The sequence below is a fragment of the Dicentrarchus labrax genome, unplaced genomic scaffold (genome assembly GCF_905237075.1).
Source record: "Dicentrarchus labrax unplaced genomic scaffold, dlabrax2021, whole genome shotgun sequence".
Lineage (NCBI taxonomy): Eukaryota > Metazoa > Chordata > Actinopteri > Moronidae > Dicentrarchus > Dicentrarchus labrax.
Genome location: NW_026136704.1, coordinates 21,708,093 through 21,732,316, shown reverse-complemented (window position 1 = coordinate 21,732,316; position 24,224 = coordinate 21,708,093). Strand labels below are relative to the sequence as shown.

The 24,224-nt window shown below is 39.7% G+C and overlaps 3 protein-coding genes across 10 annotated transcripts in view; 2 read left to right on the top strand and 1 right to left on the bottom strand.

Moving 5' to 3' along the window:
• Nucleotides 1–5,262, top strand: part of schip1 (schwannomin interacting protein 1) — a 202,976-nt gene extending 197,714 nt beyond the window's left edge. For all 5 annotated transcript variants that reach the window (XM_051397847.1, XM_051397850.1, XM_051397849.1 and 2 more), the window contains 3 exons: nt 1,976–2,099; nt 2,774–2,867; nt 4,348–5,262. In XM_051397847.1, coding sequence (XP_051253807.1) covers nt 1,976–2,099; nt 2,774–2,867; nt 4,348–4,399 — 270 coding nt within the window. In that variant the 3' untranslated portion in view covers nt 4,400–5,262. The remainder of the gene's footprint in view (nt 1–1,975; nt 2,100–2,773; nt 2,868–4,347) is intronic.
• Nucleotides 5,263–7,846: 2,584 nt separating this feature from the next.
• Nucleotides 7,847–10,108, top strand: il12a (interleukin 12a). The gene is made up of 7 exons (XM_051397863.1): nt 7,847–7,921; nt 8,039–8,193; nt 8,322–8,405; nt 8,715–8,756; nt 9,016–9,159; nt 9,296–9,337; nt 9,511–10,108. The coding sequence occupies exons 1-7, from the start codon at nt 7,903–7,905 to the stop codon at nt 9,649–9,651; spliced, it is 627 nt and encodes a 208-aa protein (XP_051253823.1). The 5' UTR covers nt 7,847–7,902; the 3' UTR covers nt 9,652–10,108.
• A 67-nt stretch (nt 10,109–10,175) lies between these two features.
• si:dkeyp-97b10.3 (uncharacterized) lies at nt 10,176–24,032 on the bottom strand. 4 transcript variants are annotated; one of them, XM_051397856.1, is made up of 17 exons: nt 23,559–24,030; nt 20,760–20,791; nt 18,791–18,823; nt 18,502–18,561; nt 17,884–17,913; nt 17,727–17,762; nt 17,288–17,329; nt 17,136–17,185; nt 16,923–16,975; nt 16,581–16,807; nt 16,109–16,365; nt 14,162–14,287; nt 13,829–13,964; nt 13,445–13,492; nt 13,275–13,346; nt 12,823–13,113; nt 10,176–11,687 (listed from the first exon to the last, which is right to left on the bottom strand). In XM_051397856.1, the coding sequence occupies exons 1-17, from the start codon at nt 23,606–23,608 to the stop codon at nt 11,659–11,661; spliced, it is 1,572 nt and encodes a 523-aa protein (XP_051253816.1). In that variant the 5' UTR covers nt 23,609–24,030; the 3' UTR covers nt 10,176–11,658. The 4 variants fall into 4 exon arrangements, with proteins under 4 accessions (XP_051253816.1, XP_051253815.1, XP_051253814.1 ...); XM_051397855.1 differs by having other exon boundaries at nt 17,884–17,916; nt 23,559–24,029; XM_051397854.1 differs by lacking the exon at nt 20,760–20,791 and having other exon boundaries at nt 23,559–24,032.
• Between the last annotated feature and the right edge of the window lie 192 nt (nt 24,033–24,224).

Below are 24,224 nucleotides of genomic sequence, written 5' to 3'. Positions count from 1 at the left end.
TGTTGGAAGGAAAGAGAAAGAATGTAGACCGGTTGGATGGGGAGAGTCTGTTAAACAAAAAGCGAACGATCGTCCCATTGTGCATGAGAAAGCACACACGGATGCTGTGTGGTTTTACTGCATGTTGTGGCCACGCTGAGGGTGACTGAGACTGGTGGCAATGAAACTCATTAACACATACACAAAGCCAGCAGAAGAACTGGGGCCCATTTTAATTCAGTTTTAAGAGCACATTAAAAGTGAAAAAGAAAAGCAGTGTTCGGAGCTCAGGTCAATATAGTAATTTGGCACAAACACAACTCCAAAACTTCCACTACACTTCCAGGCTTTTCATTTTCACTCACAGGGAAATAATGGGAAATTTGTCATCCTTTATTGTCACTCCACCTTTGTCTCTGATTACATAACAGATGTTTTCGCTACTAGTGGGATTTTGTGCTAATTTATAAGACTTGGGAATTTAAAAATTTCCCATGAGAAGAGAAATCATATTGTTAATGTAAAATGAAACAGATTGCACCAGTATGAAGAGTACATTGCAGGGCAAACACCCTCAATATCCCTGCTGTCCTCTGCTGGAGAGTTAAACTTTCACACGGTCACAGAATTTGTCTGCTGTTTACTTGTAACAAACACTCTCAACCTGTTTATGACCATCCACCAATACCAAGCTGAAATCCCCCAAATGTACAGTCTCACTACGCAGAGCAGTGACCACCTCCACCACCACCACCACCACCTGTTTCACTATCACAAGAAGCCAAGAGCCTGAAAAGTGGACATTTTTCGCAGAAAGAGCGGCTAAAAGTAACTAATCACTCAAGTTCAGGCAGCAGATTGAAATTCCACAAGCTGTCAGTCATACAAAACACACTCTTTCTTTTTTTATTTTCTTTTTATTTAAGTAATGAGTCAGCCAGTACAAATAATCATACATTTTACACTTTTCCTTTTGAAATCAAACTAATCAAACAAACAAAACGTTTTGTGTGTGTGTGTGTGTGTGTGTGTGTGTGTGTGTGTGTGTGTGTGTGTGTGTGTGTGTGTGTGTGTGTGTGTGTGTGTGTGTGTGGGGCAATATAATACAATACATTTGATGCTCTTTTACCCTCTTTAATCTTTAATACTGTTCTCAGTGGGTTGATAAAGTCAATCCCTCCTTTCCAACATTTATTCATCTATCTTGACTCTCAAAGAAAAAGTTTATCTTTCCGCTACAAACATGTCATGCATCACATTAAACTACTTTGGTAAAGTGGGTGGTCCTTGACATTTTTTTTTGTAATGGCTTTATTTACTGGTTAAAGGTTAAATGTTTATTTTTGAAATGCCAAAAAAGCTGTGGTGGCATCTCACCCAGGACTTGAAAACAAAAGTTGATCGTAATTTTTAAAACTTTTTTCACGCTATCTCTTATTGTGTTGCAATTGCTGCAAATCCCACAACATTCAAAACAAACACTTTCAGTTACTCTTATTCTGCTGATAACGTATGTCTTTGTGGCTTTTTCCAGCAAATTTAGGCCAACTAGCTATTGTTATTTCAGAATAACCTGCTGATTTTTCTTGTGCAGTGAATAGATTAATTATTTAGTTAAAATGTCAGAACAAATAGTGAAAAATGGTAATTGCCAGTTCTTAGAAACCTGAAAAATCAGAAACAACTCACATTTGAGAATCTGATACTAGTGAATGTTTGGCAGTTTTGTTTAATAAATGATTTATAAGACTGATTGATTGTCAAAATTGTTGTTGATTTTAATTCTTATTTACTCAATGATATGTCTCTGGATTTCAGATTGATAGTAAGTAGGTCCATGAGTTCAGTACATATCTTTACTTTGTTGCAAGAATTAAATCAATCGCAAAAATGTCTTTAAGTGAAATGAATACATAAGAACGTTTTTTGCAACTTCAGATAAAGAAACCACAATCTCTAATCTCTTCATTTTCCTGTCTCTGTGTGTGTTTTTTAGCTTCCACACATGCCTCACATCAGCGAGTGTCTAATGAAAAGAAGCCTGAAGCCCACCGACTTGAGAGATATGACGCTGGGGCAGCTCCAGGTTATAGTCAATGACCTCCACTCCCAGATTGAAAGTGAGTTGACCACACACACATACACAGTCAGTGACCTCCACTTTCAATTGCAAAAATAATCAAATGGGGAAAAAACATGCACATGCATAGTGACCAATACCCTTTTAGGTGGATGTGAAAGTACTTTGTATATGTTAGTCAGTTCAAAGAACTGTACCAGTTAACAGCTTCCCCTGAGCATTTACCGTTACCGCACTGTACAGATCATTGATCCTGATACTCGGGGATGAATAATCTCTCATCTTAAATAAAAGCTCCAGAAATCCCCATGAGTCCAAAATCATGAGCTAGTTTTTACTTACAACAAAGACTTTCCCCTCAAAAGCTCTTCTGTCAGTGCTTCATATTGTCTGGCAAAGTTGAAGGAACAATAGTTGAAACATGTGATGTGAACCACAACCACCGATATGTGTGGTCTGCTGATAATGTTTTTCGATGGCTTTGTGGGGTCATTTTATGAGCCCATAGTGGAGATTTTACGTGGTCAGATACTGTACAGTAATTCATGTAGATTTATTGTCCATCTATTGATGTGGCTCACAATAAAATATGTGTTTTGGTCAACTGTGGTCATTGTGGGATTAAAAGTAATTCCATATTGTAAATATGATTCCTGCTTTGTCATAGTGAGACCTGTGTTTTTATATAATTCTTCACATTATCTTGCACTCCAGGTCTGAATGAGGAGCTTGTACAGTTGCTGCTGATTCGGGATGAACTACACATGGAGCAAGATGCCATGCTGGTTGACATAGAGGACCTCACCAGGTGATGAAGCGCTTAATGAGGAACTGATTCACAGCATTTATCATTATGTTGTATTAAAAAACCTTAATTTAAATTAAAAAAATAGGAAAGGAAGTAGTCTCTTTTTTTGTTATTGTCAGCAAATCTCATAAAAGACCAACTACAGCAATTCCTGACTTTCCTATCTTGACTGTGGCTCTGTTTGTTCTTACTGAAGATGCAAAAATTTAGAAAAAATTGCCAAATATAAATTTTGATTTATTTAAAAAGATCTCCTAAAAGAGCTGGACACCATAGTTTTTAAAAGAGTACGCCACCGATTTAGCTGCAGTTCAAAGAAAAAGCATGAAACACTGATGCAGCAGAAACAGAAACAGTCTTTTTTTTTTTATTCCACACATTTTTCTTTCTTGTCAAAACCTTACACCTACATTACCCAAAATGCAACTCGACCGCCAACATTCAGAGATTCAGGTGTGCTATGCTAGTAGCAGCTTATGTAGCCCTGAGCTGAGAGATGAGGAGCGGGCTACAGAGGTCCAGTAAACTAGCATCACACATCACATGAGGAAATTTCAGATCAGGAGACACAAAAAGCTTTGTACAACTTTTCTCACATATTCAGCAGTACTCCTCTAGATCTGTAAACAGACTTTGGTGTGTAAAATCAACAATAATCAGTGGAGTTCCCCTTTAGCAAGCAAACTGGAGTAAACACTGCTGTTGTCAGGGACTATTTTCAGCCGCAGATTTAGTCCACAAATGAACACTCAGAGCAGCAGGACATTGTGATTGAGACTGAGTCAAAATAAAGTATATAGGTTCATGGTAATAAAGGAACATGTGACCCAATACAACAGAATGGCTAACTTGTGTGTTTTGTTTAATCATAAAGAATAAAGGTCACAATGGAATAAGTCACACTAAGCTTCAGCTACATACACAATACTTGTTAGTAGGGTCAGTTCAGTGTTGGGGGTTTTTTTTGTTTGGGATTTGTTGACAGTAAGAAAAATATCCTGATCTATTACCAGACTTACCCTATAGGTCAGTGAATCTCAAACCTTTTTCATTAATATACCCCCAGTAAAATATTTTACCAGACCAGCGCTAGAAATTAAAAACACTTTAAAAACATACAATACAGTGCTGTGCCCAGTATCTCAGAACAACACACATGCTTCATGTCAAATGTATTACTAAATTCATGGAAAACCAATTTTTTGTCATCATGCAGTAACACTAAGACTTAGTGAGAAACATGAGCGTCACTGAGGAGCGTTGCCATTGTCTGTGGCAGGGAGGAAACTGCACTCATCAAACTATTTTTACTGCAGGATAGCGATTGCATTAAAAATAGGTGTGTTTAATATAACGTGGTTTATCGAACTTCCATTTCCATTTTTACTGAACTATATTTTAGAAATTACACAGTTTTAAGTGCCCCCATTTGAGAAACACTGCATTAAGTGACTGTATTTTCCTTTTCTCTCTTTTCCAGGCATGCTGAGAGCCAGCAGAAACATTTGGCTGAGAGGACCCTATCCAAATAAGATGCCTGTCCCTTCTCCACCCTTCTCCCCTCTGCCAAGCTAAGCTCCCGCTCCAAACCAGACGTTTCCCCTTCAGCCATTCCACCTCTGCCCCGTGTCGATCCAAATCCTGCCCCGCTTGTCCCAAGTATTTTGCTCCTCACCGCTTCCCCCGTCTCCCCATGTCTACCTTCCTGTCTAACTGACTCCAGTGGTAGCAGCAGCACAGAAGAAGGACACCCTCTTTCATTTGCTTCTGTGGTTTTCTCCCAGTGCTAAGGACGGAGGAGCACTTCCTGCTTCCTGGGAGAAGAGGGAACTGATTGTGTGTTGTCATGGATTCTGTCCCCAGCTTCCTGTGCAGTGATCGGCCTTGCTTTGCAATTGTTTCTTTTTAACTTTCTACATTCGCCACTAAATTATAACTGTCAAATGCAAAAATTGTGGGAAAAAAATAAAATAATAGTGAAAAATTTAGTAGAAAGTCAGTCATGAGAAAAAAGAAACAACATTGTATAAAAAAAAACAGATGGAAACTAACTTCTTCAGACCATTTTAAGTTGGACAGTATGGAAAGTATTTCAAAGTCGACCTGTTTTTATTCTGCACAAATGGTAGTTTTCAACTGAGAAATGTTTATTTGAAGGTGCTAAAAGAGTGTAAAGGAAACATGCCTGCCTTGTAGTGGAGTCGTAGCTTTTGGTAATACGTTCACTCTAATTGCTCTTCAACATTTTGTGAATGTTGATTTTCTGACACGAGTCATTTTAAATGAATAAGTGTGTTAATATCGTTTTCATCCTATTGTAATCAGAAACTTTATTTGAGGGAAGAAATGTTTATGTACAGATATGTAAAATAAAGAATAAACTTTGTTTCATATATGTTGGTTTGTTGTGCAAGTATGTTGGATTTGTGTTGCTGCAAATCAGCGGGATGAAACTCTTCAAAGCTCTTTCAAATTCCTCTTTCTAATGAACATAGTAAGTGTAAACATTGATCTGCAGTGACAATTTTTAACCACAGTACTCGTAGTATGACTCAACACCCTCTGTGTTTCTGTCTTACGTCATCTCGACACTGTCTCTCATTCTCTCATCAGTGGTTGGTTTACTGCTCTTAAAGGGACTCTGCATTAATTTGGAGAACCCCTTTAAAGTCACAATTAGGAATTTTTCTTTCATATAAAAAATTACAATTGTGGACTTGTGGAAATAGTGAATGGCCAAGGTATAAATGTACAGACATGACTCTAAATGACTAGAGGGTTTAGTAATGAATACAGTGTTATTTTTCATGTACAAATGTCTTTGAGGAAGTCCCCCCCCCTCCACCTGGTGGGTTATCTCTATGATTATATAGTGTGTTTAAAAAGTGATTCAGTGGTTTCACTCTAATAGCCTGGCGGTAAAGCCAGAGAAAGGCCAGAAAACTCCTGTCAGCCACTCACTGACCACTGAAGTTTCACAGAGTGCACGTCTTTTCAAACACACACAGGTCCTAAGAATGAGGCTGTAAGGAGAGGATGAAGTCATAATTCATGTGCCGATGAGAATTTCACATTCTCTTTTTGAGTCGTGTGCACTTCTCAGATATTGTTCAACAAACCTTTGACAGATTGACCAGCTGAAAAAAAACCCGGTGCATTGCCATTAGTAGCTGTTTTGGAGCTTTTGATCATATGACACAATCTTCCTCAGCAAATTAATTTGTCATGGAAGTGTAGATGGTTAAATTTACATTTGTATTTTAAGGACTTTTTGTCCATGATACTGAAAGACAATTCTTGACCTTATTATATACGTTTTCATATATTTTACCCAGCATTTTGCAAACTACAACAAACAAGCATAAGCATATCTTTTTCTTTGAAATATTTATGAACAGCATCTATTTAAAGAGTTATGGCAGTTGCTGTATATAGCTTAGCTCCGCATAGATTTAACAAAGAATTGTAATATCAACAAACAAGATATGCAAAGATTAGCTCTCAAAATCAATTTGAAATAGCATTTATGTGTTTACATGGATAAGTACCAGTATTCAGGTCCTTCATTTAAGCAATGTAAAAAGTAAAAGTCCTGCATTCAAAATCGTACTTAAGGAAATAGTCAGAAGTGATATAAACAGAATACTGTAGATATAAAAATAGTGCTCATTATGCAGAGTGGCTCTTTTCTGAGTTCTGTATTATTACATCATTATTTTCTTTATCATCACTGATCTATTGAGCAGCATTTTGATACTGTAGCTAGTTGAGCTGGAGCTACTTTAAACTATTTTACATAATGCTGAGCACTTTAATCTATAATATTGCATCATTTTAAAGGATGATTTTATATTTTATATGTAAAATCTCTATGAGGAAAGGAGTTGTCAAATAAATGCTGTGGAAAAGTACAACGTTTCCCTCTGAAATGTTGTGGAACAGAAGAATAATGTACGAACGAGACTAAGAACTGCACTGTTCTCCAGGACTTTTTGCTCATTTTCTTGAGTATCTTTGCGTGAGAAAAGATCAGTTATTAATCCACCGCCCACCCGTGCGAGGCAGAGGGAAACCCCGAACGAACCTTCTTCTCCATTGACGTGACCAGATTGACAGGACTTGACTCCGTGGGTCAAACAGTGTGGAGATCGGACAAGTGTCTGTGTCAAAGGTGCGGCATTAAACACCGCCAGTGAGTAAGGCATGTTCCCATAACGCAGCGCAGCCTGCTGGGTTTGCCCGCTCTTTTCACTTACCGTCACAACCCCGGGAGTAGCTTAATTTAATTCTCATTCATTTATCTTCAGTGATTCTCATTAGAGAAAGTAGGAATGACTGCTCTAACCATCTTTGTGGTCATTATGTCCTCACATGGGGCTGTTGCGTAAAGTAAAACAGCAAAGTTTCCACTGTATCACCACGCTGATGTAATCCTTATACTACTGCTCAAATTAAAAAAAAACTGACATGCACAATATGTCTATTTGTTTAAACGTTCAAAGGTAAATGCAAAACCTGCTGGCATGGAATCTCTTTTAGTGACGTTTTCCATTTTTATTTGGTGTATTCTGCAGAGAACAGCCGCCCAGCTGCTGACTGAAGGTCCCATACACACAGTGTGGTCAGCCAGATGTTTATCATCATATAGTTATCATTCACGTCGGTGGTGTTTGCATCTCACGGCTGCTTCTTGCAAATCCCCACCAACCCGAGTCAGTCATGTTTAACTATTGTGTATTTACACGAATGGGAAAAGAAGATTTCGATTGTTAGAGTGCACCCATGTGGAGTTATCAAGAGAAACAAACATGAAAATATATTTCCTTCACATCACTTTTTGTTTTGACTTGAATGTGTGCTGGAAGATCAAAAAGGGAACTACAAAGGCCCTTGTAATGTTTTTTTTTTTTTTTTTTTTCGTCTCCTCAATACCTGGGGAATCCCCCGAGCATAGGCCTATAAATCCATCAGAGATAAGAAGGCAGCCACACAGTGTTACCACGTTCGACCGGAGATATCTTATCTGATCGGAAAGATGGCAATCTTTAATTTCTGTAAGTCAGCGAGCCCGAAACACAGGCTGATGTATAAGATACTGTAGGCTGCTGTTGTATTGTTGAGCACCGGTGTAGACGCTTGTGTTGATGCTGTTTATTTTCTTTACCATGCAGACTTCGCCAGCTGTGTGCTGCTGCTGACCTTGAGCTGGCGCACATCCACAGGACTCCCGGTGTGCACCCTGAGCGAAGATCAGTGCGAACACTGCTCGTCTCTCTTCAACAGCCTCCTGCTGAATGTCAAAGATCTCCTCAACAAAAACAACAGCGTGAGTACAATTCATCATCGCATGTTAATATTGTAATGCTGTGTTGTTCGTGTTTTTTTCTTTCTGTCTTTTTACTCACAGACATCTCTGTACAGTGGTTTATTTATGATTAATATTTTGTATTCCAGGCTGTTTTGTGCTACGGCATCTCCTCTGATAGGGCAGTGGTGAAGAGTAAAGCTGACACAGTACTGGCCTGCGCACCCACTCAGGTGATATTTGATTTATCTGTGCTATACGTTCTGAATTATGAAGTCATTCTTAAAAAGTGAACCTTTGAGCTAAACTTTATTATTTACTTTATGTATAAAGAACATATAAATCCACATATATTGTGCATATTTTTACAAAATTGTTTTTGGACATATTCATGTAAAACAGCCTCAAGCCTCATAATTTCAGCTTAGTTTTCACTAACGTTTACTCTGTCTAACTATGAATCAAGTGTCCATAAATGCTCGACTTAAATATAATTTAACCAACAAATTGCTCATGTTTGAATTTTTTTTTTTACCCCACAGAGCTCAGGTTGCATGATGCAAAGAAATTCACCCTTCAGTGAGGTATGCTTTGGTTACTATTTCTTATTAAATGTTTTTGTTTTATTTTATAGGACTATCAGACATACTGTTTGTGATTACAAACTATAAATCCATTATCTGTGTTATTTGAATAATGCTTTACATTTGTTAATCTATTCCACACATCAGAATGAGGGCATTTCACCCATTATATCATCAATCAATGATTTATAATTTTTTTACAATGGACATATACAGATACAGATGACTGATGGGTAATTTTTCCTGTTTGTCTCGCCAGCTTGAATGTCGGAGGAACATCATGAAGGACTTGGCCCACTATGCTGCTGCTTTTGAGTCTTACATCAACTCCTCACTCAGATGTCCTGAGAAAGAAATTCCACTTCTGAAGCCAACTCTGGGAATTATCCAGAGCCTGAGAAAGGTATGTTTATTATGCATGTGTGTGGGAGGGGTAAAACAAAAAAACAAAAACACACAGAGTGAAACAAGACAGTGAGAGAGAATCTCCTGGGAAATAACATTTGAAAGTTGCCTGACGACATATCTGGTTTATACAGGACTGCTGCCTGATGCCAAATGGAGAGAGAGATTCCTCAGAGGTATTTTTCTATTCCTTCTTTTTTGTTTGTTCCCTATTTGCACCTCATCTGTCGGTCTTTAAGATGGAAACTGATACGAAAGACGCACAGGGAAGTTAGGGTGTTTTTTTTGTGTGTGAAACTGGCAGGTGATTATTGTGTCTTTTTTTGTTTCTTTTTCCGTTGTCTTCCAGGAGGACGTTGCCCAGATGTGGGGAAATGACACCTTCAATAACAGGCAGGAGATGTGTAAGATGATGAGAGGCTTCTACGTCCGAGTCATCACCATCAACAGAGCCATGGGCTACATCTCCTCAGGAGAGCACAGGATGTAAACAGCCTGCAGCCTCATCATCATCATCATCATCATCATCATCATCATCATCGCCATCATTCCAATTAATACCACAATATCTTTACTTCTTTAATTTATTACAACTGAATAAGCCTTCATGATCATTCACTACCACCATTTACAACTACTGTCCAAGTATTGCTTTACACTGCACATGCTGCATAACTGTCTGCATGACTACTGCTTAGGCATAAGCTAGCCTCTTCACTAAGAGCGGAACGACAACTATTGCTAAGGTCATGTTGGCCCTTCTAAATGTATGACTGTATTACAGTATTTGGGGGAATGTATCTATTTATTTAAGATCTATTTATTGAAGATCTATTTATTGAAGACGTATTTATTGAAGATCTATTTATTACATCTATTTATTTATTTATTTGATGCCCTGTGGTGTTATTTATTGTTATTTATAATAAAGTAATTTTTGCAATCAATTGCTGAAGTGGAAGTGATATATGAATGAAACTGGGTGCAAATGATACAAACAACTGTGGAATAAAGTAAGTTAAAAGAACCATATATGAGGCCTTTTTTTGTTTGTTTTATTTACTCAACATGTGCAGCTTTAATTATTCCACAATTCTTTGGAGGGACTTGGACATGATATAGACACAAGTGCAAAAAGGAAGGACTGGATTGTCGGTAGTAAATTCTTTAAGGAAGCAACCCTGCTCTCTGAATGTAAACATTACTGCATAACATCAGCATGGAAGACCCCTAAAACATTCGACATTCCAGATGTGATTTCTGCAACTTTTCCCAAATAGTGTTGAGCCTGGAAACAGTGTCATTTGAAAATAGGTACAACAGAAACAAAGCTGCGACTAATGTTGAGAAAATGTAACTGAAATGTTACCACAGGCAGCGGCTCAGCGGTAGAGCGGGTCGTCCACTAATCGGAGGGTTGGCAGTTTGATTCCCGGCTCTTGCTGCATGTCAAAGTGTCCTTGAGCAAGACACTAAACCCTAATTGAACTGCTGTGCGTCGGTGCATGTGTGTGAAAGGCGCTATATAAGTACAGTCCATTTACAGTATAGTTTGTTTTTCAAATCTTAAGCGTTCTCTACAGCTATAATATAAGCCTTGAAAAGACATCTCATAAAAATATATGAATGTTGCCCGACTGTAGCTGCACTCACACAACTAGAATAATTCAGTCCTGAATCAAAATGCTCGTGTTTTTTTCCGCAGTTTTGTAACACACACATTCATACTTAACAAACACAAGATGTGTGTTCCAGTCACAGGAGGGCAGGAATGGATTCATAATTCAAGTTAAACAAAAACAAACATACAACTCAGTTTAGTTTTTCAGGTTCTGAGATGTCAAATACAACACAAGAGACTTTAAAAAAACATCACAGGTTTGAAGAAGTAGTAGTAAAAAAAAAAACATATGTACAGGACATAGTGTGCACAGGTATAAAAATTAAATTCAGTCTGTAAGACTTTGGACAGTGGAATGTGCATGTGATGCAATGCCTAATTATTTTATAAAAGTCCTAGAAACATAATATTAAAATGTCAAACAAGATACACAGGTTGGATTTTTCCCATTTTTTGCAGTTTCAACACTGCATTTACCTCGGTTACTGGCTACATAATTAGCTACTAAATATCTCAATGACCTCTACCTCTACTGGCCATTTATGAACCTGATAATGCTAATCATCAAATTCTGACTACACAAAGCTTTAGGTACAGCTCAGCTATGCTGTATCAACTACAGAATGAAATTACTAAATCTGAACAAATTTAGGGACAATGCCCATCCAAAGTTAAGACGGTGGCTCTTTTCATGAAATGAGGCGATATACAAACACCCATTAATCGGTTTCATGTTCAGAAAATATTAAAAAAAAGGAACAGAAACTGAGAGAGGAGCAAATGTTTTGTCCGTAGGTCGACTCTGCTTTGTTGTATACCTGAGATTGATGATGGAGCAACAGATAATCCGACCGATCAATTTAAGTCGAATCTCTTTCACTTAGCTGCTCGATTGTCCATCATGTCTGAAAAAAAAAAGACACAACAAAAAATTCAGCCCATTGTGTACGTGTGCTTATTAAAACTATGATGAATCTCTTAATTTTATTCTCATCAAACCAAAAGCTTGTTTAGTTTACACAAATACATACTGAAAATCCAAAAGAAGTACAAGTTATCAATTAGAACTAATCCAGGACAATATACTACAGATCAGGGTCCTGCTTGATTATCTCCTGGAACCTGGACATTTCAGTCACTGATCTGCTATACTGCAGCAATACTAGTGATTCAATCTGGGTGGGATATATTAAGCAGCAGGTGAACATTTTGTCCTAAAGTTGATGTGTTAGAAGCAGAAAAAATGGGCAGCGTGAGGATTTAAGCGACTTTGACAAGGACAAAGTGAGATGGCTAGACGACTGGGTCAGAGCATCTCCTAAACTGCAGCTCTTGTGGGGTGTTCCCAGTCTGCAGTGTTCAGTACCTATTAAAAGTGATCCAAGGAAGGAAAAGAACCGGAGAGTTCCGAGGAGCGAAGGCTGGCCTGTGTGATCCAATGCAACAGACGAGCTACTGTAGCTCGAACTGCTGAAAAAGTTAATGCTGGTTCTGATAGAAAGGTGTCAGAACTCACAGTGCATCACAGTTTGCTGCTTATGGTAGCCGCAGACCAGTCAGAGTGCCCACCCGTGGCAGCACTGGGCCCTCTGCTGCTCACCTTTAATTTTACGTGGCTTGAACTGACTTTAATCATCAGGTTATAATTTGGGTTTTATGAACAAACCTGCAAAACTAATGACTTTGTGTTAACTAAAAAAACTGTGCAAATAAGCAAATGTTAGCGCGCTGACAAACTCAGATGGTGAACATGGTAAACATTACACCTCCTATTAGTTACAACAGCATGTTATCATTGTCACTGTGAGCATGTTAGCAATGCTGACATTAGCATTTAGCTCAAAGCACCACTGTGCACAAATACAGCCTCACAGTGCTGTTAGTATGTCTGTAGACTGAAGTCTTGTTAGATTTTTTATGGCTGGAATAATCAATTTTGGCTAATGGTCATTTGATTTAGCTCCAGTGTTTATGGTTATCAGTCATTATCATATCTATTAGATGTGTTAATATGTACAGTATATGTCTGCAGTTTATTACCTTGCAGTGTCTGATGGACCTCATTTGGCAAGTCATCCAGTTCCTCCACACTTTTCCACAGGTGGTACGCCGTAGCCTCTCCCGGCTGCCTTCTCCTCTTCCACTCCACCAGCATCTTCAGCTTCTGCATCGTCACATCTTTCTCTGCTGCCTGGATGTCATCCAGCTCCCTTGAGTTCAAATCTAGAAAGATGGCCACCTGCTTCCACTCCTTCCCGAGCCGCTTGGCCACCTGCAGTAGCTGCTTCTCTGACATGTCCTGGCCCTGAGTCATCACTGTTTTCACTCCATCTGGAAAACACATGCAGGTACTTAATTTCAATATAATTTTAGACGGACAGGTGCATCTGGAAATAGTTCAGGTGTGGACTGGTTTCTGGTGACTTCATTGCAAAACAAAGTTGCGCCTGAAGTTCCTTTCAAATTAATTAGCAAGAGACATGGAAAGTCACCTGACTCGTCCTGCCATCGAGGTCTTTTAGAGGACGTTTCTTCTTCTGAGGGACTGCTGCTCCTCTGTCTGCCTATGAGAGAAAGAGAGAGAGAGATATGATGTGAGTCAACCTGTAGAAGCTGAAAGCATATTGCGATGAAAGAATCGGATTAAAAAGCAATAGCTTACTGTGCGTCCTTTTTCTTGGCTTCTTTTCTGTGTTATTCACACAGTCACCTAAAAATGGGAGAAAAACTAGATAGTGATCTCCGTCTGGAGTAGAAATGACACTCATGCACACAAAATGTAAAACACCCAGTGAACTCTAAATTGGCAGATAAAAAGATTCCTGTTAAAATAATTCATTTGTAGGCTTCATCTCATATGTGGATCCCAAGATTCTTTCTCTTTAAATCTATGTGGGACCTAACTATATAACTACTGCCAGCTGTCCAATGAACACAGAAAAATGTTTGCCATTTTAAATAAATATATACTAAAATATATATATTTCAGTCTTTTTCACCTGCAAATCACCAACCATGCTCAGTGTAAGATTTAACACACTGTTACCTTCTCTGATGGTGGCCGACCATACAGTCTCATCTGTTTCAGTCTCTATGAGAGACAATTTAAAGGGAGGTGGCTGCTCAAAGAAAGCTTCAAAGTAGCCTTTCATCTTAGTCACCGCAAGGGTGAATTTCAATTCCTGCATAGAGACACATAAACATAATAAAAAATAATTAAATTGTGCTGTCAATGCATAACAAACGTAAACTTGATGATGATGCATGTGACAGTCACAACATAATGTACTGTATGTTTCAGTGTTTTCAGTTCATAAGTTGCAATATAAATGATTTGATGTGAGCAGACACATACACAGGCATATGCAAAAAGACACACCTGAGGTTTGACATCTCCCTCCGGCTCACTCATAAGACGATACGTCCCCTCATCCAGCGCACACGTGGGAGGCTTCTCTATCTGAATGTAACGTTTCTTGTAGGCCCGTACCTGTTTGGCTATATCCTGGTTCACAGGACAGCAAGAAGACAAGATGATGAGTGGGCTGATTAACATTCAATAAAACACATTTTCCAGTGACAGGGAGTAGGGAAATTGAAGGAGTCTCAAACCACTCTGATCAACTCTGGTCAGTGATTGACAGAGCAACATGAGATACATAGTGGAAAAAAATAAAAATACATCAGGTGGAAAAACACAAATTACTACAATTTTCCATGTTATAATAGGTGTAGTATGATTATTCACCACTTGCATGCGCTCAAACACACAAGCACACACAAACACAAACACGGTTCCTTAGCAGCACACTGCTAGAAAATGACTCAGCATTATTGTCATGTAGCTGTCAGAATTACGTGGTGCTCTTACAGTAATACACACACCAGTGGCGATACCTATATGATACATACCACGGACATTTTGACCATGAAGGTTATTCTAAAAAAACACACATTTACTGTGCAAGGGCATAAAATTACTGTAATATAGATGTATATCAGAGGGTGTTTGAGAAGGTCACTAGTAGGTGTTTTGTTGATTCAAAGTGTGAATAAGTAAGATTTCAGTCCAGCTGGAACAGTTTCCCTTAATGTTGCTCAACTTTTTTATGACCACTGTCTTTTAACCAATTTAAATGTGGAAATCTGAGACCTGTGACTTACTCTCTCTGCTAACACGAGTCAATGATCACTTCACCAGACGCTATAAACAGTATGATTAAGAATATCACAGTATTTTTGCAGGGCTGTACAACATAATCACAACAACTTACTAACAGATCGTTATTTCAGCGTATTGCACAAACCTGGAAATCTGGTGTCAATTCTATAAAGTCTCACAGCATCAGAGTATTTCCAAACATGAACAAGAAGTGAAAGTTACGTTTTGGCTCCAATTCTGTTGTTATTCTAAGTCATTAATAGGTTTTCTAGGCATTTTGCTGGATATTTTTTCTTCAGGTAAACGGTTTAAAGTCATTTAGGGACAAATTTAGGGAGACTCAGGTGATCTGAACTGTCTCATGAATGGAATATTTCCTGGTCCCGTGTATGGAGGGAAGGGTTTTTTTTTTTTTGCCCGTACGTCATGAGAAAAATTCCTCAATTAAAACACAAGAAGGGCTTTAAAGTGAAATGTCATGAGAAGGTTGTCATTCTTTTAAAAGTGGATAATACAAGCTTTTATTTCCGAATGCCTAAGACATGGTAATAAAATATGAAATCTATTTCTCTCTTAACGTGTATGTATCTATAATGATAATGTAACTGCAGTATTTCATAAACATACAGGAACAGCTGGTAGAAGCAACGTTAAGGTTGTTTTTTCAATCATGAAATCGAAATGTCAAATTGCCAGAATGAAATGTGTGTTTGAAAGCGGATGCCACCAACTGGCTGCAGCACATATAAAAATTAAACAGGATCCTCCAAATACAGGAGGTTGTGGAGAAATTTTACAACATTATCAAAACAACAGTCATGTTTTTATCAGTCCATCTGTCTCAGAAACATGTTTTAATGAGATATTTATCTTATCTTATGTTATGTTATAAATTCATGGTCATTTTAGTTCATCCAGCTATTACAAAATGATTAAATCTAAAAAATAGGATGTAAAAAGAGGAACATTGAGGAAAAAACTGTCTAAAATAGACCACCTTAAAATAATGTTTGATTAAACCTTTTTGTGTTCTTTATGTGAGGTTCTATTTTAATGTGTAACCGGTCACATGATTTAGTGTTTAGTCAGAGGATTTATCATTTAGGTCATAACCGTGGTCTGGTTTCCAACAACAACACGCAGACAGCATTCACCAACACTTACACTGATGTCAGATGCGCTGTTGGTGGCCAGGTAGACATGGAAGCTGTAGTTGTTGTCATTGTCACTGCCCAGCTGCTTGTAGATCAGGACTACCCCGTGGTGCTCTACAGACTGGCTCGTCTGGATAATGGGACCCACGGGTGACAGGGACGTCACATTCCACTTGACGTGGCTTCCTGAGTGGTCCACTGTCGGCTCGATGAGCGGACGGTTGTTCTTCATGTGCAGGACACTGAAGGTCATCTCATTTTCTGCATCTGTGTGAAGATTTTAGGGGGAAAAGAAGGTTTTATGTTACACCTAGAGTGGCTTTAAACGATAGATTATGTTATACAGATGGGTCATAATCTTAATTAATAGTTAAGAAATTGTACCTTACTTTCACAGACATCAACTAAACTATTTGATGTTCACAGCCTTATGGGCCACAGAGTCACCACAGGAAGCCGAGATCATAATTATGAATTCTCACCGGCAAGGCAGACGGAGTGAGGGAACTGGATGGACTTGAGGACAGATGGCTCCTTATTGACTGTGTCCACGTTAAAGATGGGTCCAGCGAATTTCCAGGAGTCCCGGAGGAACGAACCAAACTTGGACCATGACAAGACCGAATACCGCACGAGAACCCGCTCCGATGCTTCAAACACAAGGCCGGTGACCGAACACTCGTATGTGCCCTCATCTTCCAGCTGTACCCTACAACACACACACACACACACACACACACACACACACACACACACACACACACAGAGTGAGTGATCCTGTACATGCAGAATCAATATAAATGTGCAAAGATAGTCGTACTCACTGATATCGTCCCTTAGTGATCCTCCTGGGAGTAACAAGCTCATTGCCATGGCTCTGTCGAACAAACAATTATAACATCATCATAAAAAAGGAAATGTCCTCTCCAACATCAGAAGAATATCAAATTCAATCAAGTATAATTAAAAACAACAGGTAGAAAACACATCAGAAATCACCACATCTTGTCAGATAAACATCTGGTTTCTGGGCTCACCTGCTGGATGGCTTTGCATTTTTCACAGCATGATTTGAAGCGGTTCTCATCTGTCAGGGTGTATATGACCAAAAAAACCTGTTATTTACAAGACAGGTGACACAATCTTCAGAACATTGGTTTGGACGTAACATCAGTTATCGTTGTCTTACCTTTCCCGTTTGAAACATCTGCTACAGATCCAGGGACTGGCTCTAGAGGGAAAAACAATTCAAGTCCAATATTATCATATGAAAATCACATGTCAGAGGCTGAAATCCTGTTCTCAGCCTCTGGCAGACTTCCTAGACAAACTTGAGATTGAGGGCCAGTTTTTTTCCGGTTGTGAGTGAGGGTGGAGTACGCTCAATTACAATCAAATTCTGTGTCCTAAAAAAGCCCAGCAGAGTCCAACATTTTGTGGAATAATTATGCAGTATGGCTGCCATTAAGATGTGGTTGTGGCCACTAAAGCCATGGTAACCATGACAACAAGCTGACATGTCCGTCTGGATGTAAGCAACAAACAAGACACGTTTCAAAAAGCAGACCAGTTGCTTCGTCTGACAAGGCAGGTATCGATATTCTGTGTTGTTTCATGAAGTGTCGCACCATTTTTAAGCTCCTCTGCGTCGGCCTCTTCGTTGTCTGCAAAGCACATGAAGGATATAAACTTTGTTAACCGTTCTAGCACCGTTCATTCCTTATCTTGTTAAATACTTGAATTACAAAGATTTTCTGGGATAGATAATAGGATGCTGATTCTTACCTTCCTCTCCTCCATCCTTCTCAGCACAGTCTTCTGGTGAACGGGGAAAGAAGGGAGGGTGATAAACAAGAGAAATTAATATTTGCTTTCTTGCCGTGTTGGATGAGAAGACCAATTACAACTCTCGTGTTTATACGGTATTATGGAGCTACCAGCAGCAGCCAGTTAGCTTAGCTTAGCATAAAGACTGGAAACAGGTGGAAACAGCTAGCCTGGCTCTGTCTGAATGGAACAAAATCTGCCTACTGACACCTTTAAAGATTGCTGATTAACACGTTATATCTCATTTGATCCTGAAGCCTCCATTGGTTGCCTGGCAACCTCTGGATGATGACAAGACTTCAGGAAGTCACTTGTGCTTCAGGGCAAAGAAGTAGTATTGTGAAACCACAACATTCAGTTTTTGCACTGTTCTTTGTACAGATTAAACAAATGAGATATAATGTGTTAATTAGTGAGCTTTAGAGGTGCTGGTAGGCAGATTTTTCCTGGTTGTAGCTTCATGTTTAACATACAGACATGAGAGTGGTATCAATGTTCCCATCTAACTATTCAAATCATTTCACAAAATGTCGAGCTATTCCTTTAAGGTATGTGCTGTGATGAAGCCTCTCTCACCAGAATCCTCATCCCCCTCTTCCTCCTCTGAGCTGTCCTCAGTGGATGTTCCTGTGTTGTCTGTTTGATAAATTAATATGAAATGGAGAGCTGAAAACTTTGCACTGAATTTCCAGTGAATGATGAGTAAAAGGGATTTATGAGAAAATATCTATATTTTTATTGGACATGGAAAAAGAATTCCATATCATAACAAATAAGATTCTCTGTAGATGACCAAGTTTTTGTATGAGTTATGTGGAACAAAAACAAATGAGTTCACCTGTTTAGGTGTGATATTTGTCCTTACCTGAACTACTATTGTCACTTTCAGTCAGATTATCTGTAAGACATTAGTAATAGTTTTGTGATTAGTGCTGCTGGATCTGTAAAACACTGATGCAATAATGTCAAAATGTGCCCTTGTAAATTTCCATCTCATTACTCATTACTATTACTACATCCTTATTAATATTTGTGGTTAACCATACCATCATCGTCACATTTACGGGAATTTCACCACACACTTTTAAAGGTTTGATGGCATTATCAACCACATTTCTATAGTTATTACATTGCCGTTAACACATGACCACCAGAGGCTTCAGGAAGAGTAAAGCTATGTGTCTCATGTTAGAATCAGCTGAAACAGAAACCCTAACTCTGCAGTAGAAACACCACCAACAATAAAGCTTGTATGTATTATTAGTTATTTTCTAAGAACGAATATGTTACTGTGTAGGGGTGAAAAGTACACGTGCTGGAAATATTTACACTCACTTTGCTTCTTTATCTTCTCACGCACCACAGCCTATTTTATCGCAGTGAAACCTCAGGTGTAGCCACACGCTCTTTTGCTACTCATCTCCACTGTTTAAAACTTTCCTTACGTAAGGAAAGTAATAATAGAGCATCTAGCACCTAGTTTTACCTTTAATCACAGGGGTTCTTCCTCTAACAGGTGCAGCCCCAGTGAGAGGCCTCAGCTTTTACTTTACTTATTTGTTTGTGTGTATTTTTAAGATCATTCATATTACTCATCAAAAAAGCCCTCAACATGTTACATCACCAGCTTTTACATGTCCATCATTCCTCAGCAGCTGAACTGTGATAAGTGCCATGCATTAACATTCTGGCACATTTATACAGATGGGTCCAGAGGAGCTGCTTCTCCTCTCTTCCCAGCAGCAGTGGATGTCCGTGGACCGGGCCATCTGGCTGAGCGCCTGGCTGTCTAATGGATGGAGCCCATCCTCCCTGGCCCACAGAGTTTTATCTTAGACTAACAAGCAGATGCTGCCATCGCTGCTCTGCTCACAGCACCTCCCTCATCAATCTCTCTCCTCCACTTCCCTCGATCTGTCTGCATCACCTCTCTCTGCACCCTCTCTCTCTCCTCGTCCTCATATGCCTCCCATGGCCAATCTCTTTCTCAGCCACTACTCCTGGTGCTGCCTCATCTGAGCCAGCAGGCATCCCTCTTCGCCCTGGCACGGGCGCCTCCCTTCATCAGACTGACAAACAAGGCAGAGAGCAAACACCCGCACAGATACACACATGCACATGCATACACAGGCACATTTGTTTACAGCGTCACAGCGCTGGATAGTTTCATGTGTGTTGCCTGCCATCTGCTGGTGTCAAAATACATAGCAAAACCAAGGACATAAAAAGGTTGATGCACAGCAGTGGTTCTGAACCTTTTTGGCTTGTGGCCCGATGCACAATAAGTACAGTTTTTTGGTCAAAGTCATTGTCGAAAGTTACGCCAGGCCACCAACATGGTTCTTAGCAACACCTCCTCTATCTCCTGCCTAGTGTTACCTTGCATAAAAATCTCAATGAGTTCCACACAGAGTGGTATACAGGTTTTAAATTTGGGGAAAATAAGGATTAAATAGGCAATCCCAATTTGCAGTACTTTGAGTTGATCAGTACCAGGAGAGAAAAGGTCATTGCATTCCTAATCAGAGCCAGTTGGGGACAATGGGGACACAAGTGATCGTGTGACTGTGCATAAACATTACTGCCCAAAAAGGCAAATGATATGAAAATCATGGAGGCCAAACAGTGAGAAGAGAAAGGTGGAGAGAAGTAGAGACAAATAGTAGATGGGGATGCACCGCTTTTAAAATATTAAAACGGATGCAGAGGAGGCTCATACCACAATAATTGTATAACAAAAACAACACAGATGCATGTAGCATGAAGTGTGCTCTGTGAGAAAGTGAAGCCAACAGTGAGGGGGAGGGAAGGAATGAAAATGGGTTGATGTTTACCTTTGTTTTCAGGCGCAGGGATATCTCCGTCTCTGTAGGGCAGAGGAGATAACATTCAGACAACTCTAAACTATACAGAATTCACCAGAAGTCACATGAGGGACATCTGGGATGTGTGATGACAATTAGAGAAGAATTTAGAGGTTGGAAGTGATGGCTCTTAAAATTGCGCAGCTGCAGGGCTCTTATAGTACACCACTTCTGCTTTTGAACAGGAACACACTCAGTAGAGTGAATTAGAAAAACAGGAAACGTGTACAAGTCGCCTGCATCTCACTTTCACACACTATGACACCAACCCATCCTGTCGAATGATAGGTTCACCTTCCAACCCAAACCCTCCCGCTCTGACTGACCCACTTTCAGAGCAGCACCGATGGTACAGGAAAGCAGCCATGGAAAGATACTGGCTGGGTACTTTTGCCATTAAACAAAACTAGTCCGATTTACACTTTCATAACTAAGACAGCAGTGGGGCTTAGAAATTCGCATTTAATCATTTATTTACTTTCAGTGGTACCATATTGTGATGATATGATCATATGGTGTTATCATTTCACAAAACTCTGGTGTCTCTGCATTATTGATTCCAACCGCATTATAATTAAAAACTAACACAATGAGTAATTGATCATTTTGCGTGTGGTTTGACATACATGTTACCATATTATGATACATATCAGCATGAAAAAGAAATTCTTATCAATAACGTGATATTCATTTCAACCCTGGCATCCACGGCAGACATCAATACCTCAATATTTAGCTGTCTAACTTATTTGATATGTGCTTTACTATCCAGGAATGTAGTCTATCAAATAAGCAAAGAGCCAAGTGTTATAATAGTTTAGCTGCCGTGTCTGAGTGGAGTAACCTGTTGACGCTGTCTGAGCTTCAACAAGAGGGAACACGCCTGAGATCTGTCAGGGGAGGGAAGAAAGACAGAAAGCCAACCCCACAAGAAGAACGAGTTCAGCACCAGCAGGCGTCAAAAAGTAGGTCATATCCGGCCCTGCGTCTTTTACAAAAAATGTACAACCACGAGATCAAAAGTAAAATGATGCATCAGGAAATAAGGATTATTAAGTCTGACCAAATTGTGGTCTTTTTATTTTGCCTTCTGTTAATCCCGATAAGGCACCGTGGCTTCCTTTGTTTTCAAACATCTGTCCAGGAAACACAGTTTTCTTCTGTTCAAGGTCAACCTGTACGCGGTTTGTGCCAGATAGTCACACCACAACAACACTGAGGCTCATTAGTTGCCGCGGTAACCATCTCTTCCTTTGAGAAAAGGGTTGCTTTCAGACCATAAATAAAAACTCTGTGCATGAGTTCTCAGACCGTGTCTGACTGCTCTCACTTGTTTTTAATCTCCCGACTACAAAACATGATAACAAAAATCCTGAGTGAGGGTGTTGGTCTGTGTCTGGCTGAGAGATAAAGACCAACACATTTACATGCTTCCTACAACTTCTCATAAACACAATGAAGAGGGAGAACATCTGCGCGCAGATAAACAACTGGCAGTTGGTCTGCAACTAATAACACACCAGTACAAAAAAAACTGTTGACCTTTGGTATCTTCAGTCATTAATATTATACTTCATTGCTTTCACTAGGAAGTTTACAGTGGGTCATAAACAGGAAAAAAAAGAAGCGAATGGTCTGCTTCTGATATAAAGTTTTCTATGACAGGACCAGTGAATATGATTTAAGGGCTTCTCGCTGTGAGGTTGTTGCAGATTGTAACCATTTGAATGCAGCCTCCCAAACATGTAGGAGAAACTATAGTGGCTGTGAAGCTCACAAAAAGCCAGTGTTTGGTTTGTCCGTTCTGGGCTACTGTCAAACATGTTGGCGTCTGTGTGTGTGTGTGGGGGGGGGGCACAATGAAAACATACCTAAGAATATTATATTTCAATTTCCAGTCCTCCTTATTGTTACACACAGGAATTTAAAGCCTCATGGACATTTATAAATCCACCAAACATTTCTATATGTTGTAGTACAAGGTTTATAATTATTACAGTTATTATAGTGCTGTTCATTCAGGGTCTTTTCCAGCCCTCAGCAGGTGAATGATACCATGGCAACAACACAGTAGCAGTCACAATGGACAGTGAGTCATCAGTATCACCTCACCTGCCTGTGGTTGACACCTGATAATAAACTGTCAAAGTGGTATGAATCAGATGAGGGTTATCCTCAGTTAATACATTAAAAACTAAACTATTTTAAATGAGCCAAATGGGTTTGATAAGCATCATCAACCATAATGAAAAACTTATTAAAGTGCTTGTTTGTACTGTAGTCCACTGTATCATAAGGATACACTTACATTATTTTTCTCTCCTGTATTCCTGAAACTGCAGTCAGTATATAATGTTATCTTTAGATGTAGCTCGGATAAGCCGGTCTCCAAACAGCGTGATGTTACATTGTTGTCAGTGAGTCATCACATCGTAACAACACAGCAGCGTGCAGCGCTCCGACCAACAACAAAGGGCTCCATCGCTCTCTTCCTTCTTTCTCTTCGTCTCTTTAGTTCAGTTATACGTATGCATAACCAGGAAGCAACAATTGCAAATGTGCTTTCTTTACGTCAAATGCACAAAACAGAAGAGCCCAAACATAACCGACGGCAGCAGAAGACGCAAGGCACCACTTCCTGTGTCGACGCTTATGGCGATTTTTGTTTTTAGCGCTGCTGCATCCACTGCGGACAACATGTTGCCCAAACACTGCACACAAAACTAAAGACAGCATTAGTTTCCATCGTAGTAACAACACAAGTCTTACCCGTCCTCCAGCTGACAAGCCGCTCCGCAGCTCGCCATCTCCGCCACCATCCTCCTCCTCCTCCTCTCTGAAACCAACCCCCGTTATACTTTCTGTTCTTCCACAGCCTGCAGCACCTGCGCATAAAAGCACCTGAATATGAGCCTATCATCGGCTAATCGGTAGGGCAGTAGCGGTAATCGGAGCCCTCGTGGTTAAACAACTTCTTCACATCACTCGTCCCTTTTAGATGCAGCATCCCCCCTCTTCAGCAGAACAAAACATCTGGATTTAACCTCCCCCCCAAAAAAAAAAAAAAGGCGCTTGTAATTTCCCAAAATCCAAACAGAAAACACCCAGCCGTTCCGCAGCGTGGATGTGGATGTAACGTTTCCTCTCACAAATGCTGTGCGTGTGTGCAAGCGATAAATAAAAACAGATCTTCACGCCATGTTGCCTAATTTTGCGCCATTCACAGCACAAGGAGAAGCTTTCAGGATCAGCGGCGCTGCGCAGTTGCGGCGCAGCGCATGGACGCACACTAGCGGGCAACCACATGTAGGGGCGGGGTGCAGCATCCCGCCTTCAGCATGGGCTTTTACAAAGTCGTGTTAGTGATTTACAGCCGGACTTTTACCACTTTTTCAAGTCAAGAAAACATAGAGAAGTGGAAGTAGATCAGGAGAT